Raw genomic sequence first — 12,934 nt, forward strand, 5'->3', positions numbered from 1 at the left:
AAAATAAAACATACCTATATTTTACTTAAAAATAACATAATTAATCAAATCATAATGTCAATAAACCACCAAAACGAGCATAAATTCATCACACTAGTTAGCACAAATGTAATCTATGGTAAAAGCAATGATTAACATATTTATCAGTACCTCTTTTCTCATGTACGTATTCCTTATATTATTTCACTATTTTTCCTCTCAAAATTCCAATTTTAGCTTTGGTGATATTGCCATGTTGTCCACATTGTTGGAGGTGTGGCTTCATGCATATATAGTTTCATAAAGAATGGGTAAAAAGACTTTATAAAACTTGGAAAAACCATAAAAATTTTGAGAAAAAAACACTGAAAGATAACTATAATACTTAAGTTAACACTTGAAGAAAAAAAAGTACATAAAACTTTAAGAAACGTGACTTGGGCCAGGTACTTAAGTTAACACTTTGAATAAAAAAAAGTACATAAAACTTTAAGAAACGTGACTTGGGCGAGGTTTAAGTGGTTTGGAGAAAGAGTATTATCCTTTTTTTATTATAATACTTTTAAACAAATGTCAATATTCTGGCCAAAGTCTCTCTAATGCCGATTATCCAAACTAAATGTCAATAATTAGGCCAAAGTCTCTCCAAGGCCCGTTATCCAATATTTTGATCTTATTAATTTCACAACTTTTGACCGGTTACAATCATTCTCAATATCAAATAAGTTTAGTTAACCTCTCAATATCAAATAAGTTTAGTTAACCAATTTGTTAAGACGACCCTAAACAAAACCCCTGGTATACCCTGAATACCAAAAACAAAAAACTTTTTATTAAATAAAAAGATATTACATAGTCAAATTTAATCTCAGCTCAAAAAGAAAACCAACCCAATCACCACTTCCTGGCCTTGCTTCAAATTATTCTGGTCACATATTCACAAAACAAACTATATAATTTGTCTGTATTGGCCTGCCTAGCCTAAAACCATTCAGGTAATACAGAATAGACGACATAATTTGTATATTTATTCACTGATTGTACTTTGGAGCAGGCAGCATGAGGTGATGATGAAGAAATGTGAATATTCAAAATTGATTTCCTTCAAAGGTTTGGCCGAACTGCCAGTTAGGAGGGGCTACTTCAGGGGAAATGGCCGTGTTGCCATCGCTGGTGGTGACGCTGAAGGAGAGACTTTGACCAACTAACTGAGAATTGCCTGTCTGCCAATTCTGGCCCCAATTACGCACCATTGTTTCCCACTGGTCGGAGTTGGAAGCTTTAACTGATACAGAGATAACGTCGCCCGCTCTTCCAACGTTGGTCACCATCACCATTATGAAGTAACGTTGTCCATTTATTGTGAAACGGATTCCTCCATTCTTCGCACAGTACACCCTGCGATGCAACACAATGCACTTCAAATATATATATTTAACCTTGGGATTTTTTATTCCCATTTTCAATAATCCATTCAAGGTTGAATGGAAGAACTTATGTACACAATGCTATTATCAAGATTGTAGGATATATTCATTTACCAAATGCTCACCTCAAAAATGCTATTATCAAAACTGTACAAACTACCCACCTGCGAAATGCTATTATGGGAAGCTTGAATTTCCAGGGAAACCATTCAAATGAAGCCCATCCCATTGATTATTTGAAGCTTGAATTTCCAAGGAAACCATTCAAATGAAGCCCATCCCATCCCCAATTCCTTTTATAAAATTTAAACCCATAACATCACGAAAACTAAAATCCACACAAACTCTCTAATTTACCAGTCATTGATAAAACTTTCAGTCATAATTAAAGAATTGATAAGGCTTTCATCTTAATCATCTTTAAAACATGAAACTTTGCCATGTAATTATTTTTTTATTTCTGTATCCTACCTTCTGTAGCGTACAGGTACGATACCCCCTTTGACCTTGGCTATCTGCTCAAAAGCTGGCATAGCCATGTCGAAGTGGCGCAGAGGCGGGTTGCACCACCCACCGTTGTCATTGGCTTCAGCGTAGTTTGGTGGGCAGAAATTGGTGGCCGTGACAATGACAGAAGTGCCTGGGAGGCACCACTGTGGATCCGCCTTCATCCTGCATCGAATCTCGTAGCACCCTCCGCAGCTCAACCCGTCGTTGAACAACGCGGTACTCAGAGCGACCGTGTTCGTTCCATACCCTTGGCTGTATAAATCTCCATATCCACAGGCTCCTCCTGCAATAATGCACGATGTCAAATCTCTTTCATTCTTAATGATAATTAAAAAAGTGATTAAGATAAATTCATTTGAATGGATTATAAATGGACAACAAGAAATGAATACAGTCCATTTATTTGTTTTGGAATTTAAATGTTCCAGAGTTTGACGGACAAAAACCTTCAGCAACAATTATTTAACCTAAGTTCCTAGATATTCTCAAAATTTACTATCCTGAAAAATACTGTACGAATAGAACCAAACAAATTTTTCCATTTTTAAAAACTCTGTAAAAGATACCGATCTAATCTTCTCTGAAAATGTTCCGAGGTAAAGAAAAATCTGTAAAAGATACCGATCTAATCTTTTCTGAAAAGGTTCGGAGGTAAAGATGAAACTATCGTAACTAAATGTTCCCAAAGCAGCGGCTGATCTAATCTTTACTGAAAAAGATTGAAGTTAAAGAAAACTATGTAAAAGATACCGATAAAACTCTGTAAAAGATACCGATAATCTTTTCTGAAAAATTTCAAGGTAAAGAAAACTCTGTAAAAGATACCGATCTAATATTTTCTGAAAAAGTTCCGAGCTAAAGATGAAACTATCGTAACCAAATGTTCCTGAAGGATCGGCTGATCTAATCTTTTCTGTAAAAGTTCCGAGGTAAAGATGAAACTATCGTAACCAAATGCTTAAGTTCCAGGGTAAAGAAAACTCTGTAAAAGATACCGATCTAATCTTTTCTGAAAAAGTTCCGATGTAAAGATGAAACTATCGTAACCAAATGTTTCTGAAGCATCGGCTGATCTAATCTTTTCTGTAAAAGTTCCGAGGTAAAGTTGAAACTATCGTAACCAAATGTTCCTGAAGCATCGGCTGATCTAACCTTTTCTGAAAAAGTTCCGAGGTAAAGATGAAACTATCCTAACCAAATGTTCCCGAAGAATTGGCTTTTACACTCTTCAAAACAGTACTGTAAAAGATATCGTGTAATATTTTCTGAAAAAGTTGCGAGGGAAAGATGAAAGTATCCTAACCCAATGTTCCCGAAGCATCTGATCCGCCGTAGAAAGTAGCGTGAGCATGTTTCCACCCCAACGTCTCAACATCTCCACAAGCTGGTGGAAGCAAACTGACGATGAAGAATGCGACGCCCAACGCCACTAGCAGCTCTGCGAATGTCTTCATGATTTAGCCGGAGAAACCACCAAACCACAATCGACACCGCAGAGATTGATTAACGTTGAACGCCGGCCAAAATAAAAGTAGTACTACTGAGAAATAGTTGAACAATGAGGTATTGATTCTCAGCTGAAGAGCCACAAGGGTTTCCCAAAGATTTATAACAATGGGGTGAGGCCCAAAGGCCTTCGATCCCCGCCTTGCGCATGTTCATCTGAACACCTGGAACTCCATCGTCCGCCAAGTCACAACTGTTTGACTCCATGTAGTTACTGGTGGCTTCTTGTCTCGATACCCTAGTTCAAATCGAACTGTTCATAACTGCCATCTACTTCAACTGTTTGAATCCGCCATTAATGGCCTTTCCAAAGGTCTGGCGGAACTAGACTCGCCAATGCTCAAGCGATCTCATTGTCTGAAGATCTCCGGATCCCACAAGATCAGAAGGCTTGGAATTGTTGTTGGAATCGTTGTGTCCCACCTCGTCCAGGTGTATGCAGGCCCAAGACCCAAGACCTGACAAACTCACCGATACACTCTTTGAAACAGGTAAGAACTTGACCTTTAAATTAATGAAATCATCGTCTATAATGGCTGTAATGGACTTTGGATAAAATATGCAACAGAGGCTACTTCCAAGCGTACAAATCTTCTGTTATTCCTAAAATTTGTTTTAATTAAACTAAAAATCTTCTTTTTATTATTGGTTTTTTTTGTATCAGTGAGATTTTTATTTATTTATTTATGATTTTATTTGAAATTTATAATGTAGAGCTTTGTCATCACTAATCAATTTATAAACATATTATTTAAATTCATAAAATTGAAATTAAATGTAATTATAATTTTATTATAATAATAAATTTGGGAAGCCTCAAGGGTTATCTCAATTGGTTGAGTTTCCATAGTTAAAGCATCTTTGCTATTGAGAGGTCATGGGTTTAATTCTCTTTACACTCACGCAATTGGCAATGGTCTTGTTATGAAGTAAATCAAGAGATTCAATGTTCAAATGCCCATGGGTCAAACCAACAAAAGCATTAACCAATATTATCTCAAATTATTGCAATGTGTAATAAATTGATTGTTTATCCATAGTTTTTATTTAGGTTGTAGATTTAAGGAATATTTTGAAATTTGAGCCAAATGAGAGGTGATAAAGGATGGCTCTATAGTGCGCACTGACGTGTCTTTGACGACCATCGCATGGTTTCAGTTACTAGGTGTCATTTTGCACTTGTCTAAAGTCAACCTTACTTGTGATGGGAAATAGCTAGTAGTAGAACGATGCGGATGAAATTTGTGAGGGCTCAGAGGTTTCTTTGCCGAAGGAAAAGATTCGAGTTGGGGTTAGGCAAGGGATCACAATATTTGTTCTCCCTTAAATGCCAACAAACCCTAGTTTCAGTGATGAGACAGTGTGTTTTTGTAGGAAGAAGGGTGTGAGGTTTTTCCTAATTGGAAGATGATTTGAAGGGATCTCTTGCCTATCTCCGAGGATTGAAAGTGGTATCGAATGATGGTATGGACATTAACGTAGACTATTCTTCGGATCCTTACAAGTTCGAGTCTATCTGGTAAGAGCCACCACATCAACATCTCGAAATGGATCTTGGAGTGACAACTGGAGCGCCAGGGGTTTATTCTTCTCTTTTGGTGTTGGAGGTGATCTCACCAAATCAATTGATTCAAAATCCCTATTTTTCTAGCCCAAACTATGAGGCGAAATCAATTCTTTTGGGACACTCTGCAAACTCTGTGGTGGGAACTTAGGTATGGGATAATTTGCAATATCAACAGGTAGGTAATATAGGGTTTTCAATTGGCACTCTGAATTTTGCTACTAAATGTGTATATATAAATTGTTCATCTTGCTCAGGAGAGCCTGTTATTTTCTATTTAAAACCATTGGGGGTAGGCTTTCAGGAGGACAAAAGTTTTCCTTAGGGGTGGAAGGGATGACTCAAGACCTCAATGTGACCATCTATGAAGGGCCTAAGGCAAGACAATCTTAATGTTTTCAGAGCGGCAAGGTGGGTTCTTCATGGGGGATTGGGGCCTTGGCGATCCCTTGTGGTGCATACTTAGGGTTTGATACAGGCTTTTCTTCGGTTCAAGAAGCCCCTATTATGTTGGGGGTTGGTAGTTTATGCACCCAAGTCAGAACCCTTCCAAAAAATATCCCAATGGTGGTCATAAGGAGGCTGCAAAGCACAAGAAGAACAACAAGAAGGAAAAATGCACAAAGGTCAAAGAGGCATTCAGGAATCTAATTATGGGGGAAGGGATTCAAGTTAATGATATTATTAAGGTTGCAGGAAAAGTGTTGGTCAGTCGGGTCTAGGGAAGGAATTTCTCAGTGGCTAGTCGGAGTAAATGGTCAGAGGAAGAATGGGGGAAGGACATGACATCTCTTTCAGTGGTTCAAACACTAACAAGGGGTTGGCATTCCTTCATGTTCAATGAGGAGCCCAAGGCTAGCTAGGTTCTTTCTAGGTTTTGGAACATTGGAATTGTGCCCATCCTATTTAAAATAGGGACACCTATTTTCGACCCAAACAAGGAATAGTTGGGTATTGGGCCAATGTGGGTGTGACTCCCTAGCTTGCCAATGCAACTGTGGACAAAAGATGTTTATAGAAGAATTGGGGATGAGTTGGGATCTTTCTTGGATTATGACTGATCTTATGAGGAGACTAGAAAGATGGCATATGCATGTGTGCTAGTCAATTTAGACACTAGAGAGGGCCTAGTGGCCATTTTAAATATTCAATATGGAAGTTATATGCAACGTCAAATCTTAGACTACGAAGGGGTGTTGTTTAAGTGCCAGAGATGCCATGAGGTGGGGCATGTTCTAAAAGAATGCTTGCTTCCTTATTCAGGGAAATTAGGGAAGAATCTTTAGGGTTGGGGAAAATCTAATGGAGTTGGGGATGAAGGTGGGGGTGGCCTAGTGAAGGTTGCTAATGTTGAGAATTCAAGCACTCGAGGGACTCTTTCCATGGATGATACTCCAGGTTTCAGCAATTGAGTGTGAGGGCACCCATCCAATCAACTAGGAAGGCTATAAACTTGGCTCCACCCACTACAAGTATTCTCTCGTCCTCTCCTCCTATCTCAAGTCTCATTGAATCTTTGTGTTTTTTAATTGTGCACTTGTCTACTGTATCTATTCAATGAACATTGAGGGGAGTGGGGGATTTACATTTGGGTTCTAGATCTGTTACTTGCTTCATTATTTATGAACCTGCATGTTGTCCAACACCTTCCCCTTCCCTTCGTATCCTTGTCGAATCTTCATCATATTCTGATATGCAACCTAGATATAGTATGTGTTCCAAATCAAAGAGTCACATCCCTCTTGATTATGTGAGTGAGCTTGGCCCCCCATCCCCATTGAAGCTTACCAAAAACTCTAGAGGTCGACAATTGCATATTTCAAAGGCTAAAGTCCAGGCTAGTTAGGACATTGTTGCTGGCAAACAACTCTCTCTCAAAGAGGTACTTAGAGTGGTGCATACCCTTGTAACTGGTTCCTAATGAAGTGTCTCTCCTTCAACTTTAGAGGGATGGCTAGCCCCTCCAAAAATCTAGCCTTAAAATAGTTGGTGTTATCAGATTGGTTGGATGTGATCTTCTTTCAGGAAACCTTATGCTTGAGTGAGTTTATTTTGAGAGCCTTGGAGGTGTTATTTTCGGGTTGGTTCTTTATGGTTGTCGATGCTAGTGGTAGGTTAGGTTTCTTGGGACTAGGACTCAACCGTAAGACTATTAAGGTCCTTAATTCTAGGGTATGTGAGGGTATCATAGTGGCATATTTTTTTGTTGAAGAGATTGGATGTGAGTTTCACACTATTAATGTTTATGGTCCTTACCAAGATAGAGTTCCCTTTTGGAACAAGCTGATGAAATTGTCATTCATGAGGGTCGATAATTTGGTATTAGGTGGAGACCTAAATTTGACCTTGGGTTTGTCTAAGATCTAGGGAGAACATGCTCATGTTGACTCTCTTTCGAATTATGTCTCTAATTTAATTTAGTATTGATGTTGATATGGGTAAAATCAAACCCACTTGGAGTAATATAAGGGTGGGAGAGGATATGGTTCCTCCCAGACTAGATAAATTCTTGATCAAATCAGTTATGCTGGAAAATATATGCCTCTTTTGCCAGCGGTTTGGTACAGGTGGAAACTTGGATCACCATCCAATTTATCTAGAACTTAAGGGAGATATAAGGAAGCCAAAAGCCCCTTTTAAATTCAATTATGTATGGCTGAAGGATGAGGCCTTCAGGGATTTGGTTTCTGAACATTGTGCTAGTGTGTTCCAGGGGAGGGTAGATTTGTTTTCATGTAGTTTGTAGATAATCTTAATAGGATGAAAAGAGAAACTATTGAATGGGTGAAGGAAAAAATCAAAAGGGACAAGGAGGCTCTTAAGAAGTCCGAGATAGAATTAAAGCAACTGGAGAAACAGGAAATGGGGGATACACAACTAATGAATCCAAACAACACATAATTCATCTGGAGCCATCTAGGAGAATAATTATGAAAGAAAAGGAACAAACCTAGAGGTTGAAGAGCAGAGTTGTTTGGCTACAGGTTGGCAATGAAAACACAATATTTCTCCAACATTTTCTAGGGTTAGATGGGCCATCAACACTATCTAGGCCCTAGAAGATTCTGTAGGAGAAAAGGTTTCAAATTTTTGGGATCTTGCCAGACTTGGCACACAACATTTCTGGTTCCTATTCAAAGCTCCTTTGGGGGATACTTTGGCCGAAGTAATTCAAATTTCTCATTATTTTCCCAGATATTTTGAGGATGAAGCCAATAAAGAATTGATGGAACCAGTAACCAAAGGAGAACTGGAGAAGGTACTTCATGGATTCAAAAAGTACAAAATTTTGGGTCTAGATGGATGGTCAGTGGAATTTTTCGTTGATTTCTATTATCTCTTAGGAAAAAAATTGCTAAGTGTGGTTGAGGAAAGTAAAAGGACTAGTTGAATGTATGATGCTTTTAACTCCACCTTCATATCTCTCATACCCAAGACTGACTCTCCCAACTCTTTTAATGATTTTAGACTGATATCCCTATGCAACTGCATTTACAAAATTATAACTAAGATTACTTTCAACTGTTTGAAGGACATTTTATATCAAAACATTTCAAAGGAGCAATTTTCATTCTTTGATAACAGAAAAATTCATGAGGCCATTAGGGTCGCACAAGAAGGCCTCCACAATTTGAAGACCAAAAAAGAAAAAGGCATGGTTCCCAAAATTGACTTATCGAAAGCCTATGATAGAGTTAGTTGGTTATATATTAGAATGTTGCTAACTTATCTAGGTTTCAATATCATTTTCATCAATTGGATCATGTGTTGTATTACTATTGTATCTTTTGTTGTATTAATAAATGGCTCTACATCAGATTTCTTTCATGTTAAAAGTGGCCTGCGTCAGGGTTGCCCCTTATCTCCCTTGTTTTTCCTCCTTATAGAGGAAGGGTTGAGCATGCTTAAAGGAGATATGAAAAGAAGAGGTGAGTTAAGAGGGGTAGTGGTGGTTGGTGATTTAACTCTATCCCACCTTATCTTCGTGGGAGATGTGCTATTGTTGACTGATGGATCTAGGCGTGATTCAAATACTATAAAAAATGCCCTAACCCTTTTTAGTAAGGCTACAGGGATGGAGATAAATGTCCATAAATCCTTTATTTCAGCTATTGGGTGCTCTAGAGATGAAAATCTTCATGATCAAACTCTATTCCCTTATCAAACTATGACTTTTGACAAAGGGCTAAATTATATTGGTTTTCACCTGAAGCCGAATAATTATAAAAAAAACTTTATGGCTTTGGCTTTTTGCAAAAATAGAGAAACACCTCAAGGTTTGGTGTTTCAGATGGTTATCATGTGTTGGGAGGTTGATGCTCATCAAATCTGTATTGGAGGCAATTATGGTCTTATGGATGGCCAAGGTTGGCTGGAGGTTGATTTCCATAGATAGTCCATGCACTGAAGTGGTATGCAAGAAATATATAACACCCCACTCCTTGGAGGATTGGATTCAGAATCCTATCAAGAGAATATGAAACATATCAATTGTATATAAGGCGTTGGTTGATTCTTTCAACGTTATTGGATCTGATCTAGCTTGGAAAGTGGGCTTTAGTGAGTGGGTGAGGATAGGTCTTGATCCATGGACAGATTATGGGGATCGATACCCATTTCCATTAGGGGAATTTTGATGTATAAAACAGGACTCCTAAGAAAAATGTACAACCAAAATAAAATTTATAAGAACCAATAGGATTCAAGATGATGATGTCAACCATGGGGGGTGATTCACCATTTTTAGAGTAAAAAAGTAAAAAGATTAAAAAATAATAAAACTACTTTTCAACTCGCATCTTCAACTTATCTCCATAAGGTTTTACTCAAGTTTTGAGCGGGAGTACTCATTGGATGCAAAATTTAATTCCTCATAAAAGGAGCACCCATGTTCCATACTTTCGATGGATCCGGCTACACAAAAAACAAGAAATACATGAAAAATTGTGATTGCAATCACATTTTTCATTTTTCATGTAGCATGGTCCATCGAAAGTATGAAAAATGGGTACTCCTTGGATGAGGAATCAAATTATGCATCCAACGAGTGTTTCTACTCGAAATTTGAGTAAACCCATAGGGAGATAAGTTGAAAATACAAGTTGAAAAGATAGCTTTTTCTTTTTTCCCTCTAAAATTTAATGATGTAATCTAATATTATTTTATTATTTCCACTATTATTTTATAATTTCCTTAGGAGGCCCATTTTAGACCTCAAAATTCCCCTAATGCCCAGGAAATGGTGGGTTTCTTGGCTATCCAAGGTAGAAGAACACTGAATCAAGTGGCTAATCCTGAAATCACCACAATATAGGTGTAATGATGGATGTCTCCCCTGGCTTTAAATTCTCCTGAAGCCTGGCACCAACTCTAGAAAAATTACACTGTGACCCTTAACATTTCACATGTCAGACTTCATGACGAAGTAGATGAACTCCAATGGATCCACTCACCATATGGGGTGTACACCCCAAAGAAAGGGTATTGATACATAAATTCTGGAAAAGAGCCTGAGGTGCACGCATGGTGTGTTAGAAAATTATATATTACAGAGAAATGGAACACATCAAATATTGCATAAATATAAGCACAAAAATGCATAAAACTAGAGAGACATAGATATACGTGGTTTACCCAGTTTGGGCTACGTCCACCCCAAACAGCCAGTCCTTCCTTTCTATTATCCAGCAAAATGAAGAGACACAACCTACAACAGATCTACTGTAGTATCCTCTGTTTTCTCTCACAGTCTCATCTCTCTGTTTCTCGCTCAGAGAATACACATCTATTTCATAGCCTCAATACAATACCCTCATACAAGGAAAGGGGTTGCCTTCTAGGGCAAAAAACCCTAAACTAAACATAAGTTCTACCGTTAGGTCATCTGCCTAATGAACGGCCCAGATTGACTAGAAATTATTATACTTTTACAAGGCAATTTTACATCTATTTTTAGCTTCGGGAGTGTTGCCCCCGAAACCCCCGCCGGGGGACCGCTGGCCCTCGGACCCCCCAGCAGAGGGGGATGGGCCCCCTCGAACCCCCACGGGAGGGACAAGTCCCCCCGCACCCCCCCACGTGGAGGGGTGTATAAACTACCTGGGGTATACATCCAGCTAAAACAAAGACCTCTAAATAATCATGCTCCACATCCAACATGGTGGTGGAAGCATGTTTGGAGGCTTTAATGTCCAACAAAAGTGCACTTGTTCCAATGGTGTACGTTAGAGAATAATATTCCAATAGGTGACAATTCAAAAAAGAGAAATTTTGTTGGTCCAAACTGGTGCCCTTTATGTAAAGCTATTGAGGAATCAACGTAAGGTTGTTTGTGGGTTACGGGTAAGGGACAACTCTTGATTCAATTGTTCTTTCTTTCTTTCATGCACTACTTTGTTGGTTGAATCGGAAAACTCTGGGACTTGCCCAGACAATTATGGGGTTTTTCTTATGGAAGGTGTTGTCAGTCAGTTTAGACCCGTCATTGGGCACCAGTGGAAAGGTGGTAGAAGTGGGCCCATAACAAAGTGCTAACTGCCGATTGACAACATGCTTAAGAGATGTTACCTTACGTGGTTGGTTTGTTTGTAATTTCTTTGACAGTTCTCCAGAATTGGAGTGACCCTTAGCAATGTCGTGCTTCTCAGCTTTGACTCTGTTCAGGTAGACCTCCAGATCTTGACACAAGTCATCATTTATTTGGTAGGAGCTGCATCATGTTATGAGATGTTGATAAAGGAAGGAATGGTTGAGGAGGTCGTGGCCATGTGAAATAGAGGAAAGCCTCCCCGTCTCAGACCAATCAACCTAGTTCATCTGAGGGGATTGGGTGTGGGCGCAAATTGACCTCCCACATTATTCACGAAGCCACTTAGGCAATCATTTAAGCAATTCCAATCCATTCAAGCAGCTTATTGTAGATTGGGAAGAAAAGATTTGACAGACCAAGGAGGGATTTGAAATTGATTTAGAAGATTGGAAAACTCTAATTCCGGACCCCGATCACAATCGTGGCATATCCTCTCAATATAAACAAACAACCCACTTGTTTTGGATGATGAAGAGCATTCTAGCCAAAGCCTTGGAGCAATTTCCACTTGATATGCATCTGTCCTCCCATGGACACTCGAATTACACAAAAGAGTTTCAAAATATTCAGTTTCAATTGCAGCAACAAAATGGTCGGCTCAATCGCATAGAGAAACACATCTCTTATATTCCCCACACAGAGCTGCTAGGTTCCACTGTAAAGGACCCTGCTTCGTTGGATTCAGTTGATGATGAGTAGTGAAAGTACATTTCTGATTACAGGAAGCGGTTTCAAAATTTTAGACATATTAGTAGTTATGTTTATAGATATCTAGCAAATAGGAAGAACAAATACTCTTAGACATATATAGTGTGGTTGGCTAGACTTATTATTTTTTGTTTCTGGATGGGATATTTTGCGGTTGGGTTGCCAACGGACTTGGTTTCCCTCAGGGTAGGTTGAGACCACCTAACCTTCAGACATATGGATGTAACCTGCTTTATATTAGAAAATTAATGGAAAGGTACCACCCAGCTTAAAAAAAATAAATATTTTTATACAAAATATATATATATATATATATATATATATATATATATATATAATTATAATTATAATTTTCATGGTCTTTAGTTAATTGGCAGCTGGTCTTTACCTTAATGGTGATGGTTTTGCATTTTTTCATTCCGTGGAGTTGTAAGCGTTTCTCTTTGAGAATCAAAATCAGATAAGAAGCAAAGAGTGAAAGAATCCCATAAATTCACACCTCTATAGTATGCCCAAGTGTTTCTTAACTTAAATCGCACAATACCACATAGGGGTACATCAGTTAGAATCATCTGGTTCTGTTCATGCAAATCAATATTAGTATGATGAAATGGATGAGATGACTCTATTAGTGACGATCAATATTAGTAT

At 38.4% G+C, this 12,934-nt stretch overlaps 1 protein-coding gene across 1 annotated transcript; it reads right to left on the reverse strand.

Moving 5' to 3' along the window:
• Nucleotides 1-793: 793 nt before the first annotated feature.
• On the reverse strand, nucleotides 794-3,903 carry LOC149160305 (expansin-A10-like). The gene is made up of 3 exons (XM_089433683.1): nucleotides 3,220-3,903; nucleotides 1,878-2,199; nucleotides 794-1,377 (listed from the first exon to the last, which is right to left on the reverse strand). The coding sequence occupies exons 1-3, from the start codon at nucleotides 3,368-3,370 to the stop codon at nucleotides 1,068-1,070; spliced, it is 783 nt and encodes a 260-aa protein (XP_089289809.1). The 5' UTR covers nucleotides 3,371-3,903; the 3' UTR covers nucleotides 794-1,067.
• Nucleotides 3,904-12,934: the final 9,031 nt, after the last annotated feature.

This window comes from Pinus tabuliformis, chromosome 5_2 (assembly GCF_031772625.1).
Source record: "Pinus tabuliformis cultivar Carrire ecotype Pingquan chromosome 5_2, CPIR1, whole genome shotgun sequence".
Classification (NCBI taxonomy): domain Eukaryota; kingdom Viridiplantae; phylum Streptophyta; class Pinopsida; order Pinales; family Pinaceae; genus Pinus; species Pinus tabuliformis.

Bases quoted from the DNA above. Each gene is read 5' to 3' on its own strand.
- LOC149160305 (XM_089433683.1), bottom strand. From the start codon at position 3,370: ATGAAGACATTCGCAGAGCTGCTAGTGGCGTTGGGCGTCGCATTCTTC. The intron at 2,200-3,219 runs GTTAGGATACTT...GCATTATTGCAG, and splicing joins AGATGCTTCGGGAACATTGG to GAGGAGCCTGTGGATATGGA. The intron at 1,378-1,877 runs GTAGGATACAGA...GTTGCATCGCAG, and splicing joins GTACCTGTACGCTACAGAAG to GGTGTACTGTGCGAAGAATG.